Genomic DNA, 21,387 nt, shown 5'->3' with positions numbered 1-21,387 from the left:
CTATGCAGATATGGAGGCAATGCATAGCCTCATGCGAGTATGAGGGAGGTGCTCGGCCCTATGAAAATAGTCAGGGCAACTCTTAGCCTTATGCAAATGTGGAGGTAGTACTTAGCGTCATGTAAGTAGGAAGGTGGTGCTTAGCCAGATGTATATAGAGAAGGCAAGGCTTAGCCTCATGAAGGTAGGAGGGTCGTGCTTAGCCCGATGCAGATATAGAGGGAAGTGCTTAGCCCTATGAAGGTGTGGAGGCAGAGCTTAGCCTCATGCAATTAGGAGGGTCGTGCTTGACCTGATCCAGATAGTAAGGGCAGTGATTAACCCTATGCGTATGGAGGCAATGCATATCCTTATGCAATAATGGAGGCGGAGCTTAGCTTCATGCAAATGCAAGGAAGGAAAGAATTTCTTAGCTCAACACATTAGGCTTGGTAGAATCTATCCATGTTTAGATAGTGATCTCATCGTATATCCTTTGCGGATATTCCTGATAGTGGTTCACTTGTTATTCTTGCATTCAAAGAAAAATTGTAAGTTTGGGGGGGGGAGGGTGATTCAAGCTTTTGAATGCACGTTTCGTCCTTGCCTCTGGCTCTGCTTTCTGAACTTAACACTTCTATGCTTTGAGCCTACCTAGGTAGCATTTGGCTATTAGAAAGATTTGAGTTTTTCAAAAGATGCAACAACAACAACAACAACAAACCTAGTAAATTCCCACAAATGGGGTCTGGAGAGGGTAAGATGTACGCAACCTTGCCCCTACCCTATAAGGGTAGAGAGGCTATTTTAGATAGACCCTCGGCTAAAAAAAGGATGAAAGTAAATGAAGGCAACAAGTATTATAAACAACAAGATAAAAGATGAAGACTGAAGCCAAGCCAACAAATATGCACTAGGTAGTGATAACAATCTAAGAATAAAAGAAAACATATTAATACTAATGCTATCGAACTGAGAGTACAAAGGGAAATGCTCGACTACCTACTCTATTACCCTAATCCTCGATCTCTACACCCTCCTATCAAGGGTCATGTCCTCAATTATCTCTTGCTGCGCCATGTCCCGCCAAATCACTTCTCCCCACGACTTCTTTGGCCTTCCTCTACCCCTCCTCATACCCCCAAGGCTAACCTCTCACACCTCCTAACATGGGCTTATGTGGTTCCCCTCTTTACATACCCGAACGATCTCAACCTCCCCTCCCGCATCTTATCCTCCATGGGGGCCACACCTACCTTTTTTCTGAATGACTTCATTCCTAATTCTATCTAACCTAGTATGCCCACATATCCATCTCAACATCCTCATCTCCACTACTTTTATCTTCTAGACATGCAAGTTCTTTACCAGCCAACACTCTGCCTCATACATCATAGTCTGTCTAATCACTACTTGGTAGAACTTACCCTTAAGTTTCAGTGGTAAATTCTTATCGCACAACACACCAAAAGCTAGCTTCCACCCCATCCACCCTGCTCCAATATGATGCATAACGTTGATCACGTCATGTTCACACCCTAATAATAAGTATGAATTGGTCATTGCAATTATAAAAACCCAACGCTAGTCGGAGTCGAATCCATAGGGAGTTTAGATCGATGCAAAGGTAAACACTTAAGAGAGGAAATTGAAATAACTAGATTTATCTTTCAAAAGTGAGAATTTGTTATCTAAGTTGACTCCTAAGAAATTGAACTAATATCAACTAGAGAATGAAATGTTTTTGATGTTTATATCAAATAAAGGGAAAATCCTAGGTATGTAACCTTCACCTAGGTGTAAACCTAATGGGTAGAGTAAATCAATGCTTGTTGGGTAGATCAGGGTGTGTTATGACTCTCAATTCTCACGTACCCACTCAATACCTCTCGGGCAAAGAGTGGTTATGACCAAATTAGCTTTCTCAAGACCAAATGGGTAGCAATCTAAACAATTGATATGAGCCCAAGTGGGATTATCCCTATCTCTAGTTCAAATCCTTAAATCAAACTAATTAAAACCTTAACTAGTTTAATTTCTTGTTAGCCAAGTTTTCCTACTAAGTTCCTCCTTTTCAAGTATGAACTAAGTCAAATAGGCATAAATCAATATTTGCAACCATCAATTCTAGATATAAAGCATAAACAAGGCTAAATAACAAACACCCAATCAATAACAAATATTAATATTAAACACCCATAAGTTTTACACACTAGAGTGTGGTCATAACCCTAAATTAAATCTAGCTACTCATACACAATAGAGCCACACTTCTAGTTCTCTGGGCCACACATTTTAGCTACGGATCGAGGTCTCAAGAAGCTTCACATTTGATCTTTTGCAGCTTATCTGAACTTTGCAAGCTTTTTCAATGCGAACAACCTTTTGCACCCGCACAACTTGGTGTGCAGACCACGCTTATGCTAACTACTTTTGAAGCTTCAGGTGTAGAGCTGTGGCCGCACTTGCATTTCTGCATGCCGCATCTTCATCTACGGCTGCAAAATATGTTTTGCGGACCACACATTTCCTTGCATTGCTCCTCCTTGGCTTGTTGAGCTGGGATACTCCCTTTTGAGTTATATTTCTTTATTGAGCTCAAACCCTCTAGCATGCCTTCAATTCATACAATTTCATTAGATTCAGAAACAAAAATCACTACTTTCGGACTAAAAACTAAAGCAAGAAGGTACCAATAAGTGGTTAAAATCCATACTTATCAAACATCCTCATCAATATCTCTATCACCTTGTATTATTGACCAAAGGTACTTGAAACTACCTCTCATAGGGATGACTTCTGTATCAAGCCTCACATCCATGTCCACTTCCTGGGTAACATCTCTGAACTTGCATTCCAAATCCTCTGTCTTAGTCATGCTCAACTTGAAACCTTCAAACTCAATAGTCTGTCTCCAAACCTCGAGTCTCTCGTTAATACCACCTCGCATCTCGTCAATCAGAACTATATCATCTGCAAATAACATACACCATGTCACCTCCCTTTGAATGTGTCACGTCAATGCATCCATCGCTAAGGAAACGAAAAATGAGCTAAGGACTGATCCCTGATGCAACCCTGTCTCAATAGGGAAGTTAGATGAGTCTCTTCCAGTTGTCCTCATCCATGTCTTAGATCCATCGTACATATCCTTACTCAACCCGACGTACGCTACACACACACGTTTACCCTCCAAACACCTCCATAGTACTTCTCTCGGGACTTTTTCATTTTCTTTCTCTAGATCAATGAATACCTTATGCAAGTCCTTCTTCATTATCCTATACTGATCTACCAATCTTCTCACCAAATGGATGACTACCGTAGTCGAATGACCAGGCATGTAACAAAATTGGTTCATTGAAATAGACACACTACTCCTCACCCTTCTTTCTATCACCCTATCCAAACTTTCATCGTATGGCTTAGCAGCTTGATACCTCTATAATTATTGCAATTATGGATATCAACCTTGTTCTTATACAACAGAATCATCGTACTCCATCTCCACTCTTTGGGCATCTTCTTCATCCTAAAATTAATGTTAAACAACCTAGAGAACCATACCAAGCCTACCTTATCCGCACTCTTCTAGAATTCTACAGGGATTTTGTCTGGCCCTGTTGCTTTACCCTTGATCATCCTTTGCATTACCCCTCGACCTCCCCTACTCTTATGCACCTACAGTATTCAAAATCCTGATGACTTTTGGAGTGCTCCAAATAACCCAGCACAATTTCCCTATCCTCCCCTTCATTTAATAGTTTATAGGGGTATGAATGCCATCATTTCCTAATCTGTGCCTGATCAATCAAAACTCTACCCTCCTTGTCTTTATACACCTCACTTGATCCAGGTCACCGACCTTTCTTTCTCTCACTATGGTAAGCTTGTACAACTTCTTATCCCCACTTTTCTCCCCAAGCTCTTCATAGAGACATTCGAACGTTGCGGTTTTAGCCACAGTAACCGCTAACTTTGCCTCCTTCTTAGCCTCCTTATACCACTCCCTATTGGACCTCTTATTCGCCTCATCTATGCTTCTATTAGCTTCACACATGCCACTTTCTTGGCTTTCACTTTTTCTTGGACCTCTTCATTCCACCACTAGTCCCCCTATGGCCACCAGAGAAACCCTTCGAGAGTCCTAACACCTCTCTCGCAGCTTCTCTAATACAGCTCCCTGTCATAGTCCACATGCAACTCGTGTACCAACTACTTCTCCAAGCCCCCATAGCCAGTATCTTTGCCCCCAACTCCTGAGATTTTTCCTTAGTCAAGGCACCCCATATGGTCCTAGGTAGACCTTACACAACCCTCTTTTTCCTTGTTTGCATGACCGCCAAATCCATAACCAATAGCATATGTTGCATCGTGAGATTATCACTTGGGATGACCTTGCAATCCGTGCATAATACTCTATCACACCTCCTAAGTAGGATGTCATCAATTTGGTGTTTGGCCACTGTACTTTGGAAGGTGACCAGGTGCTCTTCCTTCTTTGGAAAATAAGAGTTAGCAATCAACAAATCAAAAGGCTAAATCACACTCCAACAGTAAAGTTCCTCCTCCATTTTGTCTCCAAAACCAAAGGCACTATGCACACCATTGTATCCCCAAAACGATGTCCCAATGTGGCCATTAAAATCTCCTCCTATGATAAGCTTCTCGGTGTGTAGAATTTCCCGCACTAGCCCATCCAAGTCCTCCTAGAAGTGCCTTTTAACCTCCTCGTACAAATCCACTTGAGGCATGTAAGCACTAATAATGTTCAAAATAAGCCCTCCAACAACTATTTTAATAGCCATCATCCTGTTGTTCACCCTCTTTACCTCTACCACTAGCTCTCTATATTCTCTTTCAACTAGGACTCCTACCCCATTATTCCCCCTCACCCCGCCGAGTACCACAACTTAAACTCGTCTACCTCCCGGGCCCTAGTCCTACCCATCTAGTTTCCTGGACACAAGTTATGCTAACTTTCCTTTTTTGGAGAATCTTCGCTATCTCTATAAACTTCCCTGTCAAAGTCCCTGTGTTTCATGATCCAATTCTTAACCTAGAGGTTTCCTTACCCCCATTGCTACACTTTCCCTCCTACCCCACCCCACCCGAGGACATGACCTTACCCTACTATTGTTCATCACAACCATTATAGCCTAAATAATACTCCGTAATTACCGTAATACTCCTAATTTAAAAAAACACGAGATATAGAAGTACTTATATAAAGGGGCACAACAAGAAATGGTAATAAAGTCAATACAATTTAATCCAATACTCAGTAGATATGATTAACCACAAAAAAAATCCTACTCTGTCTCAACAAGAAGAACATGAACGGTAAAATAACTAAGCAAGAATACAACCATAGGAATATTCCCCAAAAATCACTAAACAACAGAAGCAATATCACAATCGATGAATTACTAACATTGACCAATATCAAAAACTAGAAAAGAATAGGAAAATGGACGATCGAACCTGCTTGATCAGAGGCAGGCCACTGGCCAGGGGTACTGTAATGCGTCGATCCTGCTTTGACAATCTATGCACCACCGATCTATGGCTAGGTCGTCGGGAATCTACTACCGTTTAAACACTCACACACCATAAAGAGAGTGGCAGAAGGGGAGGGAGACAAAACAAAGCAGCCGAGAAAGGGCGAAGAGGCAAAACAGAGGTGGGCCACTAGCGGACCACTAGCGGCGCTGACAGAGAAATCTCGTTGTTGGACTTCCACCAGCAACAGGGAAAATAGTGGTTAGAGAGAGAGAGAGAGAGAGAGAGAGGAGATATCGGGAATATGAGAGAAAAGAATAAAGAGAGAGAAAGAGAGAAAACAAACGAAAGGATGGCGTAGATAGAGGTGGAGAGAAACCCTTACTTTTGGTCGACAACGTAGATGGAGTGATGCGGCGGCCGAGCTCTTTGCTAACGGTAATTTGAGGAGAGAGAGAGAGAGAGAGAGAGAGAGAGAGAGAGAGAGAGAGAGAGAGAGAGAGAGAGAGAGAGAGAGAGACGATCTAAGAGAGAGAGAGAGCTTGAGCTTGAAATATGCATTGTTTGCAATTTATCAATCATAAAGAATGCAATTATTAAAGTATGTGATAATGCATAAAATATATAGTTTCTGTTAAATCATAAATCGTGACACACTTTGAAACATTGGAATTTCCTTATCATGTATAGAATTTGGTGGACTCCCTCAAAATTCGAATTCTGCCCCAATTCTGATGAATCGGCTTTGATATATTTGTTAATAATACTCTTCTGGCGACTCTTGGTGCGATTATATTTGATCTAGTGGAGCTCAAAGTTTGTACCAATTTTTGATCATGGAGGAAAGTGAAAATTTTATTATAATGTGACTGAACCCATAGGAATGCCTCCATATCCCCTCTTAAATGAGAATCAGGTCAAGCATAGTTCGTGTTACATCAAGAAGAAAGCGCAAATACAGTATTAGACATAATATCTTTTGACTACATCTAAATTGATAGGCTTTGGCAATATCTCCCCATCAATTTCTACTAGTATGAGTGATCCTCATGTCAACACTCGATGAACCACATAAGGACCCTGCCAATTGGTGAGAATTTACCATTTGTCTCATCCTGATGTAGGAAGATTCGCTTAAAAACCCGTTGGCCCGGTGTGAACTATCTTGGTCTTATCTTCTTGTTGAAAGCCTTTGCCATTATGTTCTAGTAAAGTTATATGTGACACACTGCATTCACCCTTTTTCCATCAATGAGGGCCAGCTGATCATACCAATTATGTATCCACTTTGCGTCCATTAGCTCGACTTCTTGTATGATCCATAAGGGAAGGATTTCTACCTTAGCGGGTATAAACACTTTAGTACCATAAGCTAGTACATAAGTGGTTGCTCGAGTTGATGTTCGGACCACGGTGCAATATCCAAGCAAGGCGAATGGTTGCTTCTCATGCCAATGCTTGTACTTGTCCACCATCTTCCTTAGCATCTTCTTAATATTCGTGTTGGCGACTTCTATTGCTCCGTACATCTAAGGTCTGTATGCGATAGAATTGTGGTGCTTGAACTTCAATGTCTCACATGGCCTGCATAAGATCACTGTTGAGGTTGGAAGTATTATCGGTGATAATTGACTCGGGAAATCCGGATTAGCAGACTATATAATCTCGGACAAAATATGCTATGATATTCTTTGTAACGACTTTGTGGGAGGCCAATTCGACCCATTTGGTGAAGTAATCAATGACTACTAGAATAAATCTCTGTCTGTTGGAGGTGGAAAGCTCGATCGAGACAATGACATCCATGCCTCATGCGGCAAAGGGCAAGGGCGAACTCGTCACATTGAGTTCATTTGGTGGAACTCGTATCATGTTAGCATGTATCTGGCACTGATGACATTTCTGTACATACCTGATGCAGTCAGTTTCCATATTCATCCAAACGTATCCCGCCCTCAATATCTTCTTGCCTAGAACGAATCCATTCATGAGAGGTTTGCATATTCCAGCATGTATCTCTTCAAGCAGTCACGATGCTTCTTTGGCATCGACACTTCTTAACAACCCAAGGTTAGGAGTCATTGTATACATAATTTGTCTACTCCAAAAGAAATGGTTAACTAATCTTTGTAATGTGCGCTTTTGATTGTGTGTAGATCCTTCTGGGCACTCTCCTTTTCAAAAATACTCCATGATGTCGTGACACCACGGCTTCCTATCAGATTCTTCTTCAACATGTGCACAATAGGCAGGTTGCTTGCGAATCTCTTTTAGGATAGGGTCAATATAGTTCTTATCTGGATGTTGTATCATCGAAGACAATTTGGCCAATCCGTTTGTGAACTCATTCTGGATTCAGGGAACATGCTTGAATTCTATCTTTGCGAATCTCTTAATCAATCCTTGCACATAATGCAAGTATGGTAGCATCTTGGTATTCTTGGTGGCTCATTCTCTGAGTACCTTATGTATCAACAAGTCTGAATCTCTGATCACTAATATTTCTTGGATGTTTATGTCAAAGGCCAACCTGAGTCCCAGAATGCAAGCCTCTTATTCCTCCATATTGTTAGTGTATAGGAATCTGAGCTTGGCAGATACCGGATAGTGTTTTCCTGTTTCTGATACCAGGATAGCTCTAATGCCTACTCTTTTGAAGTTTGTGGCTCCATCAAAAAACAATCTCCACCCATCATAAAGCTTCGACGATGTCCTCCCCAATGAATGATACCTCATTAACGAGAAAATACATCTTCAATGGTTCATATTCTCTATCCACGGGATTCTCTGCCAGATGATCGACTAGTGCTTTCCCCTTCATTGTTTTTTGAGTCACATAGACGATGTTGAACTCACTTAGTTTTATTTTCCACTTTCCAAACTTTCTTGTGGCATAGGTTTCTGAAAAATTATACTTTAAGGGGTCCATTCTTTATATGAGGTATGTAGTTTATGCATAGAAATAGTACCTTAGCTTTTGGGCTATCCATGTCAGGGCACGACAAGTACGCTCTAGTAAAGAGTATCCATGTAGTTTCTGGCCTGCTCTTTCCGACCAGTCTCGTTGTGTTGTCCCAAGATGCATCCAAACACCCCGTCCAACACAGACAAGTGCAACAATCAAGGTCTCCCAGGCTAAGGCAGGATCAACAAAGGAGGTTTGGAAAGATACTCCTTGATTTTGTCGAAGGCCTTTTGGCATTCCTCGGCAAAACTTGCTGCAGCATCCTTTCTCAACATTTTGAAGATAGGTTCACATACTGCCTTCAATTGTGCTATGAAACAACTAATGTAGTTTAGATGGCCCAAGAAGCTCATCACATCTGTCTTGTTCTTAGGATGCGGCATATCTTGGATGGCTTTAATCTTTGATGGATCTAGCTAGATCCCTCGGTGGCTGATAATGAAACCTAGTAGTTTCCCGGCAGGGACCCTGAAGGCACATTTTGCGGGGTTTAACTTCAAGTTGTATCTTCACAGGTGGTCAAGAAACTTTCTCATATCTTTTATGTGCTATGGACTCTTATTGTATTTGATGATGATATCATATAAATAAACCTCAATCTCCCTATGGATTATACCCTGAAATAGGGTAGTCATGACCCTTATGTAGGTAGCTCCGACGTTCTCTAAACCGGACGATATCATCTTATAGCAATACACACCCCATGGCATAATGAAGACCGTTTTCTCTACATATATTTCATCCATCTAGATCGGATAATATCCAACAAAACAATCTACAAAGGACTGGAGCTCATGCATGGCGCAATTTTCGATCAAGATATGTATGTTTGGCAGTGGAAAATCATCCTTGGGACTTGCTCGGTTCAGATCTCTATAGTCAATGCTTACCCCTGACCTTTCTATCTATCTTCAGTACGGGTAGGATGTTGGATAACCAACTCGTATACTCAACTACTCAAAGAAGCTTGGCATTGATTTGTTTGTTAACCTCATCGTTTATTTTCAAACTCATGTCTGGCTTGAGTTTCCTGAGTTTCTGCTTCACTGGTTGACACATTGGGCTGGTAGGTAGCTTATGGTCCACCATGGATGTGCTCAACCCTGTCATGTCATCATAGGACCAGGCAAAGATGTCCTCATATTCTTTTAAAAATCTGATATACTCTTCCTTGTCAGGCGATGATAGGTTGATGCTAATGCAGGTCATTTTAACTGTTTCGGAGTCCCCTAAGTTAACTGCTTTGGTTTCCTTTAAATTCGACTTGGGTTTGTTCTCAAAATCCTCGACTTCTGATGAGTGGTGATTTTATCACTTTTTAGCACATTTCTTTAGTTTATGCTTCTGTTAATTATAAGATGAGGTGACTTATTGTTCGTATTGCTAGTATTTTAGGGACAATGAGTCTTAAAGAGTATTGAAATCAAATGAAGTGGAATTGAGCAAAAAAGAGTTGAATAAGTGCAAATGAATTCAGTGATCTCGCATCTCCAGAACAATGTCCGCATCTACAGAACAATGTCCACATATGTGGAATTGTTAATGCTCTGCTGGGATTGCACCTACGTTTGGCCATCCGAATCTACGGAGTCGCTTCTGCGCTAGTTATCCACATTTGGTGAGCCGCTTCTGCGGTGACATGTCCACTTCTACGGACTTACCAGTTTTCCACAAGACCAGTATCTGCGAATGTGATTTCGCATTTGCGGGAGCCGCACCGGCGATGATTCTTCCGTAGGTGCGGCCAACGGGCTTAAGATCTAGACAGATTTGCCATTTCACAATTTCTTGATCCCAAATCCACAAATACAAGACCTAGCTCATTTGAAAAATATCTTTGGCTATCTTTGGCATATCTTTGGTCTTATTGACTAGTGAATACAAGATTTGGGAGCTAGAGTTCTTACACCACACTTGGGAGTTGAAGATTTGAAGACTCTGTATGAGATTTTCTTGCCCTTTTTGCTCATTTCTTCAATTCCTTGCTTTGTAATTAATATCTAAGTTTGTAATTCCATTACTTGAATTTTATTTATGGGAATATTCATTGTGAAAGTTTGGATTATATCTTTTAGTATGCTTATGTATTGAATAATTTTTATTAATATTGAAGTGAGTTAATTGTTCCTTTAATTATTCATGGTTTTTTAATTTTTCCAAAGGTATTAGCTAACCCAAGGAATTGCCCATTAAATTCGAATTATTCTTGAAAAAGGTAATTTGAGGTTGGGAAAGATTAATTAACAAGAACTTGAGGCGTTAACCCTCACTTTATAGATTCTACCTCGGTATAGAGTTGAACTACTTATAGCCATATTCGGGTGCACTTAATCTTTTAATTGTTTTAGGGATAATTCAATTAGTAAGTATTGTTAGTCTTCGGAAGAATCTAATATAAAATTATTATCCGAGGCTAATTTACATTAACTCGCTCACATTGGTAAAATCGTTAAATACACTGGATCGTTACTTGAGTGTAATTCCCCGTCTATCAATCCTTGTAGCCATTGATCATTTTAATTGATTTCTAGGTTAGTTTACATTTATGCATTTAGATATAATATTTTCTCAAAATCCTTTATGAGTGTTTGGTTTAGCATAATAAGTGATAATTCTTTTACTTGCCTAATCACCTACATATTGTTCTCTGTGGGATTCGACCACGACTCATAGTTGGGTAAATTATATTGCATGCAATGGTGTCCTCTTACTCTTTGAGGAGTGAATTTAGACGTCATCAAAATTGTCGTCGTTGCCGGTGAATAATTTGGCGCATTTAGGTTGTTTGGGAAGTAAGCGTACGTGCTTTGGTCCAAACCTGTGAATACTTGTGTAGTGAGTTTTCTTATCTTTGTTTATTTTCTCATTTTGTTTTTTTGTTTATTTTCTTAGTTTTTGAAAATGGCATCATCCTTATTGTGTAGGATCACACTCATGGAAAAATTATTTAAATTATCCTGGGGTCGAATTGTGCGCACAATCTCAAACCCATGAGTGGAGTATATGTGATAAGTGTGGTGGTCAAATGGACATTGAGCTAATTGTACTTATTTGTCCTTCCCTTCTCCGAACTCCCACTATGATGATTCTACTTTTGGTTGTGATATTTCTAGGGATTCGGAAGTGGGAGAAATTGAGCATCGTCAAAATGGAGATTTCAAGCCCATGATGGAATGCCTACTTGAAGGAGAAAATAATGAGCAAAAAGCCTTGGAGGAGCTTTTGGAAACTAGTCTCTAAAATAATTTAGCGCTTGAAAGGTTGAACTCACAAAATGGGAGAAATGCTTGAAGCCTTAGAGGTCCAAAAAGCCTCGGAAGTGGACGATAGCCAAGAACCTCCTTTGGAGGTTGGAACCGGAAATCCTTCTTTGGAATTTGATTAGAACCAAGAAGAACCTTCAAATGCTCAAAATGAGAGGATAATGTTCATGTTGGAGGTCATTCTTAAAAATGAGGAGAAGCAAAACTTGGCACTCGAGGACTTGAAACAGGTACTAACTCAAAATGATGGGACTATCCGCACCTAGGAAGAACAAATAGAACCATTGGTTGAGGCTCATATTGTTCGCCAACTTGAGAGTATGGAAAGAGATCAAGAAAAGTCCAAGTTCGAGGAAGAAAGTTAGCTTAATTTTGAGGAATCAAGAATTGAACACCCGCCAACCTACTCCATGATTGTTGGTGATGCTGAGGAAAAAAATAGAATTAGAGTCAACCGGCATGATTGAACATATGGGTTAAATTGACTCTAGTTTGGGGGATAATGAGGATGTCTAAATCCAGAAAAAATTACAAGTTGGGAGGTTGTTATCTCAGTCTAAGCATTTTCAGTTTTGGAATTTTATGGTGATATGGTAATTGAGCCATGTGAATCCACGTGGGAGTGCAAAGAAGAATGACAAGATCCATACATCTTGTAATTTTAGAGTTCAAGAATGCAAAAAGACATTCCTCAAAAGAAAGCCAAGAAATGCAAAAAAAAGAAGAAATTGATATTTGGCTTGATAATCTACTTACCACCCCCTGCCGCTCGTGGTCACACACTTGAATCAAAGTTAGGCGCCCAATTCATATCCTCTAAGTGTCAACAAATGTGGTAAAGTTGATTCACATCGTGCCACGATATTAAATGCGGCGCTTGGTGGGAGGCAACCCATCATTTTCTAATTTTTATGACGTTTTTTATTATAGTTTTTTGAATAGCCTTATATACCATTTTCACTAATCTGCAAGTTTTAGATTTTTTGTAGTTGAATTGAGGAGTTTGAGGTGTCGGAGACATGCCAAAACAGTGGCTTCCCAGTTATGTCTATCAGAATTCTGGAGCAACCACATCTGCAAAAATAATCACGCAGAAGCGTGGTACGAGTCGCAGATGCGTCAAATTGCAGAAGTGATCACCTTTTCGCAAAAGCATTTTTGCAAAAGGGGTTAAAATCCCGCAGATGAGGTTCGTTGAGTAAGTTTAAAGAATCTGCCTCTCTTCAGCTGGTAAAACTCTAACAAGTTTCTCCCAGACTCAAACCACTCTCATCTCTTGCACACAACTGCTCCTCTCGCTCTACTGCTCACGCCCTACTGCTCACACAAAGGCAACTCAGGTACACTCTCATTCTTCTTCATCTCTGATTTTCCATGGCCGAATCCCCTAATTCCTTCTTACCCTCTATATTAATGTTAGTATTAGAGGTGAGGAAATTGGTTGAGTATAGTATTGTCTGTTGTGTGCTATTGAAACATAAAAAATTAGGGAATTCTGATTACCCGTTTAGTTTAAAGAATAAAAACACTCTCCGTGCTTGCTAAATGTTCAATAAATTGTCTGAGAGAAATCTTCTTGTCGTATTCCTTAAAATCATATGTAATCAAGTCGTGCACAAATATAGAAGTCTTGAGAATAATTTTGTGCCAAAATCATGATTTGAATTGAAAAGAGTTGGCAGTTTTGGGTTTCTTGAAATTCTGACGAACATCGCATCTGCGTAAAAAGTGTCGCAGATGCAACACCGCACATGCAATGAATCTTCCATAGGTGCCAAATTTTTTTGAGCAGTGAAACATCGCATAAGAAAAATATTTCTGCAGAAGCGATGATGCACGTGCGCTTGTTTTTTCTGCAGGTGCGTTTACTGTGCAATATTTCTGCAAACCAGTAGCTTTGCAACTTTGGCTTGCTGGGACCATTTATCTTGATTCTTTGGCCTAATTGCAGTATTTTAATTTGATTAACATGATTCCAATGCCTGACTAACTTGGTTTTGATTTTTAGGTACTTTGAGGTTAAAAAATGGACCCAAACATGAATGAAAATGCAGTACATGACCATGAAATTGAAGAAGAAGTTGAGGAAGAGAAATATGACATTGATCACTTCTTGTCCGTTGGTTTTCATCGCCGATATCATGACAACCTTTATACATAGAAGGTCATACTTGAAAATGGGATCTCAGGAGAAAGATTGGTCGAGCTACTTCCAGATTTCTATAGTCGTCTATAGAGAATTGGATGGACTTGTTTCATGCCTACTTCGTGCGATGCAAATGAGGAATGGGATCGTGATTTTTATGACAATAGCGTACAAACGTCAACAACCTGAAAGTCTCCATAAGAGAAAAAATAGTGAGATTTGGACCTAAGCAGATCAATGATGTTTATGGGCTTCCAAACTATCCACTTGAGCTGATGCGTGAAAAAGATACATGGTCCAACAGAGATTGGCTAGTGTCTAAACTTTATCCCGTAGACAAGCGGGTGAAGTGGGCCAATAAGAGGAAGGGTTTAAAATCAATTGACTTCATAGCTGAGGCCAAGGCATAGCTTTACATCATATGTAGCAGAGTCTCACCTAGTGGCAATCTTTCTAATGTTGCATATGTCAGGGCCCTGATGATCGCATGCATACTTGATATCATTTTTGTGAATATAGGTTATTATATCATTCAGGAGCTGAAAGTGTACTTGCTACAAGATACTTCGGGTTTGATGTTCCCTTCGTTGATCATAGAGTTGTACCGGCGGTCAGATGTGCGTAGCATCGATTGTTGGTTACTGGCCGACAAACCCTTGCATCTGTTGAGAGTAACAGGAGAGGGTAGTGAAGTAAAGAGTAAGAAGCAAAAAATCACCACAGTTTCCGGACCAGAGTCCTCAAAGGAAACACATCCCGAGGACCATTTGGGATGCTTAATTCCCAGCTGCCTCCATTCGTTTAGTGTCACAGCTTCCTAGTGGACCCTCACACTCCCAGCCTATGCTCGACTACTATACTAGAGATGAAATTAAGACCTATTTGGAGTCTCAAAAAAAGTAGACACAGTCTCAGGAGAAGTTAGTATGTTCTGTCAGCAGGCTTGAGGCAACATACAGGAAGATGGCCAAGGCACACGTCGATCCCGAAGCAGTTTTCACAGCTGAGAAAAAGAAAAATAAGAAGAAGGGGAACTTTATGGTTAAAATGTGGATGGGCATCAAGGCCATTTTTAAATGGAGGCAGCCGAACAAGAAGATACAAATTGAGGACGAGGATGATTGTGAAGAGTATTCTTTCTTGTCGAATGATGATGATGTTGATGATGCTGGTGATGATGAATCCCAGAGCTCTATACAGTAGTGATGATCCTTTTCCTACAATCTGCTAGTCTGATTCAGACTTCAGGGAGACCCTTAAACTACTCTTATTTTATTCGAATATTGTGTACTGAAAACACTGGATTGTGTTTAGTTGGGGTTAGCATGTGGGAGTACACTTTATCTTTTAAATTTATTCTTGACTTGTTCCCTTTCCTGCCTTATGCTTTTGTATGGATATTGTGTGCCTTTGTTGGGCTTGTTTACTATTGTGGACGATCATGTACCTTTGCCGAGTTTATTTTGTGATTGGTGATTTAGTTGTGGGTTAGTTTCTTTTGTTATTTTATTTTCTTTAGTAGTTTTTAGCTTATATTATTTTTATTTCTTTAGTAGTAATATACTTTTCAATAAATCTCCTTGGGTTTTCTTTATGCCACAGTTCTTTCTCGAGAAATATTTTTGTGTTGAGCCGGGTGACTTTTCCCTATAATGGATGGCATGATAACTTTCTTAAGGGAATTAGTCTTGTTTAGTTATATGGAGACTTTTGGATTTTCTGATACTAATAAAATTAGTCATTTGCATGTGAGTTGTGAATTGAGAATACCCCTCCGATATTTTGTATTGTATAATGAAAAAGTAAGATGCATGGGGAAGAATGATTTTTGTGATAAAGTTTTGGCTCATTTTATGACTCTTTTCCCCACTAGTTGGCATGATATTGCTCTAATTGTTCTAATTAAGAAGTAAAATTAATCTGTCTTGACTAGTTCGTGTGCCATGTATGTTAGTTTTTGTTAAAACATTCTTGTACTTACTTTTATCGTCTAAAACTTGCCCGTTTGGTCTTTCAAAGCTAATCTTAGTTATGTTTGGTGTGAGGGATGACCTTAGGCACTCATTGTTATCTTTGAAAAAGCCTTTTGCGCCTACCATTGCATAAATATTTTCACGACTTAATCCCATTTGAGCCTTTAACCTTTTCTTTGGCTACTACATTACAAACCTTTATCCTTTTGTGAAATAATTCTCTCTATTAAGCCCGTCCCTTCTTGAATGTTAAGAATGAGGCTAAAATCCTAAATTGGGGGTGTTGGTGTGTGTGTGTGTGTGTGTGTGTGTATATATATATATATATATATATATATATATATATATATATATATATATATATATATTGTGGTTTCATATATAATGTATTTCTCATTCCTGTTTCTAAATGTATACTGTATTGATTGTATCAAGCGTGACTGTATGTGTTCATACAACAAAATTGATACATTAGCTACAAAAGCTAATAAGGCAAACTAAGTTACGTATGGTAATTAGGCTAAATAGCTTAGAGCGTATAGTTTAAAGCCTTATTACCATATTTAACTATAGATTACCTGATTATAGTTCATAGCTAATGTATCGATTTCGTAGTATCTGTCACGACCCAAAACCACCAACCGATCATGATGCCACCTAACTTGCTTGATAGGAAATCCAACATAACAATAAGCGAAGCATAATTACTGAAATAGCAGGAAATAATACAAGTCTAATACCAATAGCATAAAATAACTACGTCGACAAACAATAATCGCCCAGAACTGGTAAATACAGTGTCATGATATCTAAACAAAAGTACAAGTCTGGAATACAATAGCAGTACCGTTTGAGTAAAATAATAGTACTAAAAAGAGAAGAGACGACGTGACTACGGTCGAGATGCAACTCTACCTTATCTCTCGAAGGATAAACTCAACAAAAAGTCTCAACTACTGATGGCTCGGTCCAACACCTAGATCAACACAATTACATGCACAGTGTAGTATGAGTACAATCAATCTCATGCACTTAGCAAGTATCATAACAAACATCGGCGAGGTAATAAAAGCAAGAAATATTAATGATACTCACTATACACATGCATAATTCATAAGTATAACAAGTATAGAACAATGATATGATCAAGTCATGAACCACAGATAAAATCAAATTGTTGCACACAATAACTTAACATACTCTGCTCTGTCAACAATCCAACATATAAAGAAGTATAACGACCCGACCAATTGTTTTGAGTATTGTAGCTCTCTTTCCCTGTTTATGTTTTTTCTAGGTTCATTTGTGGTTATGTGACTTGCTGGAGTGGTTAGTGTGATTCCGGAGATGTTTCGCAGTGAATTAAGACACTTAGTCCCAAGGTTGGAAGCTTAAGTTGGAACAGTTGACCGGAGTTTGACTTTTGTATAAACGACTCCGGAATGGATTTTTGAGGGTTTTGATAGCTTTGTATGGTTATTGTGGACTTAGGATTATGTATGGATATTGATTTGGAAGTTCGTAGGTTGGTTTGAGGATTTTTGGCGAAAGGTGAAAAGTTGAAGGTTTGAAAAGTTGACAAGATTGACTAAGAGTTGACTTTATTGATATCGGGCTTGCATTTCTGCTCCGGGAGATGGAATAGGTCCATTATGGCATTTATGACTTGTGTGAAAATTTTGAGGTCAATCGGGGTTGATTTTGTATAGTTCGGCATTGGGTTAGAAATTGGTAGTTCACTATTTTCATTAGGCTTGAATTGAGGTGTGATTCGTGGTTTGTGTGTTGTTTGATGTGATTTGAAGCTTATAGCAAGTTCGTATTGAGTTTTGGGACTTGTTGGTAGGTATGGACGGGGTCTCAGGGACCCCGAGTGTGATTCAGATGGAGTAAAAATCTATTTGGACTTGGGAAGGATTACTAAAGGTCTTTGGTTTCTGGTGTAATCACATTTGCGGTGTGCTTGGACGCAGATGCGAAACGTAGGTGCGGATGAGGGGTCGTAGAAGCGAAGAGGGAGAGCCCAGGGGAAAGTCATACTACTATAGAAGCCAAGAAAAACATGAGGCATGAAAATCACAAAGTCTAACAAGGGACAAAGAATCATATAATCCGCCCCGAGCATGGATAACCCTGGCACATGCATATACGCTCATCACCTCTCATATACATTACTCTCGCATGCAGCAAACAATATTATTTTATTAGGAAAAATTCTCTCAACAAAGCTAGGGAAGACACTTACCTCTTTCTGAAACACAATCAACAATCCAACACAGTTTTTCCTTTAAAACAAGCCTCCAACCAAGCGAATCTAGTAAAATATCGTTCAAACAATTTAAAATAAGCTTTAGAAACTACCTACGAATGAAAAGGTTCAATCTTTAACTAAATTGAAAAGGTCAACAAAAAGTCAACTCATGCCCACGTGATGGATATCCGAGAATAAGAACAAATCTCGATTACTCATTCACCCTAAGCCTGAATATGTGTTTTGTTTCGAAATTCAAACTTAATTCGAGGTCTAATTATCAATTTTATAAAATCCCTAAATTCTAACCCCAAAACAGCCAATTTCTTTCTTGAAAGTCACAGATTTGATGATAGAATTCTTGAAAAGGTAATTGAAATTGATTAAAAACAAGTTAAAGTTGCTTATCAATGAATTTGGGAACAAAATGCTCTTTGAAAATCCCCTTTATGGAGTCTAGGGTTCAAGAATGGTCTAAAATAAGCTAAGTCTCGAAATTTCCACATTTTACCCAGCTGTAGTTATCGCAATTGCGACGTTCGCATAGCAAACAACTGGTCACAAATTGCGAACTAGTCTCTGAGACTCCAACATTGCAAAAGCAATAAATTAATCAAAAATGCAAACCATGGGCAATCCGCATATGCGAACAAGGCTTCTCAAATGCGAAGCTACCCCAAATTCCTCACAGTCGCAAATGCAACAGTATCCTCGCAAAAACGAATAGCTCCACCTTCTCAATTGCGATCAGAGCTTCACAAAAGCGAAGCTGACCCATCCCCCTCCAGTATCGCAAATGCGAGCTTGGCATAACACTTACCGTGCTCGAATTTGCAAACAGGTCCTCGCAAATGAGAGACCTGCAGATTGACAACAACAAAAATTTCTCAAATAAGCTAAAACCATCTGCAATGCATCCAAAACTCGCCTGAACCCCTCGAGCTCCAATCCGATCATTCGCACAAGTGTAATAACATCATACAAACACGCTCATTACCTCAAATCATTAAAATAACATCAAATATCAAGAATCGATCATCAAAACTTAAGATTTTTAACTTCAAAACTCATTTTTTCATCTTCTGACATAATGCGCCAAAAAGGGCCTCAAGTCACCCGGGACCACAACCAAATACGCTTACAAGTCCAAAAACATCATTCAAACCAACTGGATTTGTCAAAATACTGATTTGAGGCCTTTTATCAAAAATGTTGGTTGTGGTAAACTCTACCCATATTTTAAGCCAAAAATAATATTTTCTTCAAAATTGCACATATAAACTTTCCGAAAAATGACACGGAATATGCACGCAAGTTATAATTCATCAAAGAGAGCTATTAGATGTCTCTAAACACACAAAAGGAAGCTAGTGCTAAAACAAACGGTCAGGTCATTACATTCTTCCCCACTTAAATATTTCTTCATCCTCGAACGTGCCAATAGTCATCCCAAAGCCGTCAAATAGCTGAATAAGCTCGTCATACCCATGAGTGATCCCATACCACCCCGGTATATATAAGTCAATGAACATGACCCTGACAGAAGATTTTTTCTTTGACCTTAGCCCACAGGGCGTGGAAACAGATTCCAACATCCGGAATCCCCTATAATATCCGATCATTGTACATACACACTATATCAATCTCAACAAGCTGTATCAAGAAGTCAATACACTTCCTAGATCAAACCATACGATGTACACATAACTCGTGTACTCGCAACAATAACCTTCTAATCATAATAGCTGCTCATTACCACACCCTGTACCGGCAATATACTTCATATCAAATAAAACATCATTCCAAACATTCGCAACGCTGCTAATGATAAAAAGAAACATGTAGAAACTCATAACCACCTATGAAAGCAAAAGGTCATGGAGTTCTCCTGCCCGACAAGGACCATTGCCAAATTCTAAGCGGAATAATAGTATTATTCTTCAAAACATTCATTATCCCAATACGATAGTGCAAATTCCAAGTCCAAAAACATCGTATCACCCAACATAAGCAGATGAAATGACAAGTGACGCCAAAAGCCACATAGAACCTCACACAATGCCCAAACAAATAATAACTCAAACATAACAGATAATGGTAAAAAGGTCAAATAAGAAACCTACCAAGCAGATTTGACAGGTAGGGTAATATTGAACATATTCTTATGAATTATTTCTACAAAGTAGAGGTAAAACACGTGAAATAAGCATAAGGAATCACATCTCATCATAGTACACCCGATCCCACACATTGTTATTGCAGCATGCAACCCGACCCAATTATATCATTCACTTAGGAATACCTATCGAGCCAAACACTCGTGCTCACTAAACAGATGTGAATAAACAATAAGCATGATAGAGTGCATAAATACAACTATGGGAAGATAAATAAGCATAATACAACCGATTGAGTAATAAAGTAGCCTCTCAATTCATCATAGCATAAGAGGAAACACATGAACAGGCCAGGGCATGAATAACATCCATTCCAACCGATGATACACCCACAGTAAATGGTGCACCACGATAAGCAAGCCCGATGAGATATAGAATACATATTCTCATTAGGCCTAATAATGAGCCCCTAACATTCTAATTATCCAGAAATAGGAAAGTAACCTTCCAAAAGTCCACAGTGACCCAATCTATAACAAATACAATCAGTCATCCAACTCTTAACACATTTTCACAATTCGCAATTAGGGAACAATCTGCCTCTGAGAACATCCCTCTCCAAACCTCAAGAATGCAAGAATATCCATATATGATCTTTACTCTCCCACTCAAATAAATGACGCGTCACTCATACACAATTACCTCATAAGAAATGCTCCCGTAAGCCTTTAGCACCACGTAACAAAAAACTGAACATACGTAGTCAACAACCAGGCAATTGCTGCAATACTAGTCAAACATTCGCAAATCAATACATAATATGTATCCCAAAAACCCACCCTTCTTAGGAGATACAAGATAGTGTTACCATCCTCTTAAACATCTAAAATCTTCCCTACTATCTAAAGCTCACGATCTTCTTTTGATAATAAATTGCAACCTTTTCCATGCAAATCTCAATCCCATACGGCGCACCGTAACTATCAATGCTAACTTGTGAAAATACGAAAATCTCATAATCAATTCTGAATAATCAGCAACATAAACACCCCTATTAACTAGAAATTTCTACTTAACCTAATTCGGGAGAACATCACAATGCATCAAACCTTTTATACTCATAGAAGACATCAATCCTGAACCATGTCCATAACCATTATGAATTATTCCAAACCCATTAACACATAATCA

At 39.2% G+C, this 21,387-nt stretch overlaps 1 protein-coding gene across 1 annotated transcript; it reads right to left on the bottom strand.

Annotated features, from left to right (window-relative positions):
* Positions 1 to 2,992: 2,992 nt before the first annotated feature.
* Positions 2,993 to 4,039, bottom strand: LOC138906150 (uncharacterized). The gene is made up of 2 exons (XM_070194675.1): positions 3,827 to 4,039; positions 2,993 to 3,421 (listed from the first exon to the last, which is right to left on the bottom strand). Exons 1-2 carry the CDS (start codon positions 4,037 to 4,039, stop codon positions 2,993 to 2,995), a joined length of 642 nt encoding a protein of 213 aa, XP_070050776.1.
* Between the last annotated feature and the right edge of the window lie 17,348 nt (positions 4,040 to 21,387).

Source organism: Nicotiana tomentosiformis, chromosome 2 (assembly GCF_000390325.3).
Source record: "Nicotiana tomentosiformis chromosome 2, ASM39032v3, whole genome shotgun sequence".
Taxonomy (NCBI): domain Eukaryota; kingdom Viridiplantae; phylum Streptophyta; class Magnoliopsida; order Solanales; family Solanaceae; genus Nicotiana; species Nicotiana tomentosiformis.
Note: the sequence above shows the minus strand (reverse complement) of the source record. Positions and strands in the feature narration are given on the sequence as shown.

What these genes read in the sequence shown, in the direction of transcription:
- LOC138906150 (XM_070194675.1), bottom strand. Translation starts at nt 4,039, where the DNA reads ATGTGTGAAGCTAATAGAAGCATAGATGAGGCGAATAAGAGGTCCAAT. An exon ending in AGGTCGGTGACCTGGATCAA is followed by an intron (nt 3,422 to 3,826) that starts GTGAGGTGTATA and finishes CAATAATTATAG; the next exon opens with AGGTATCAAGCTGCTAAGCC.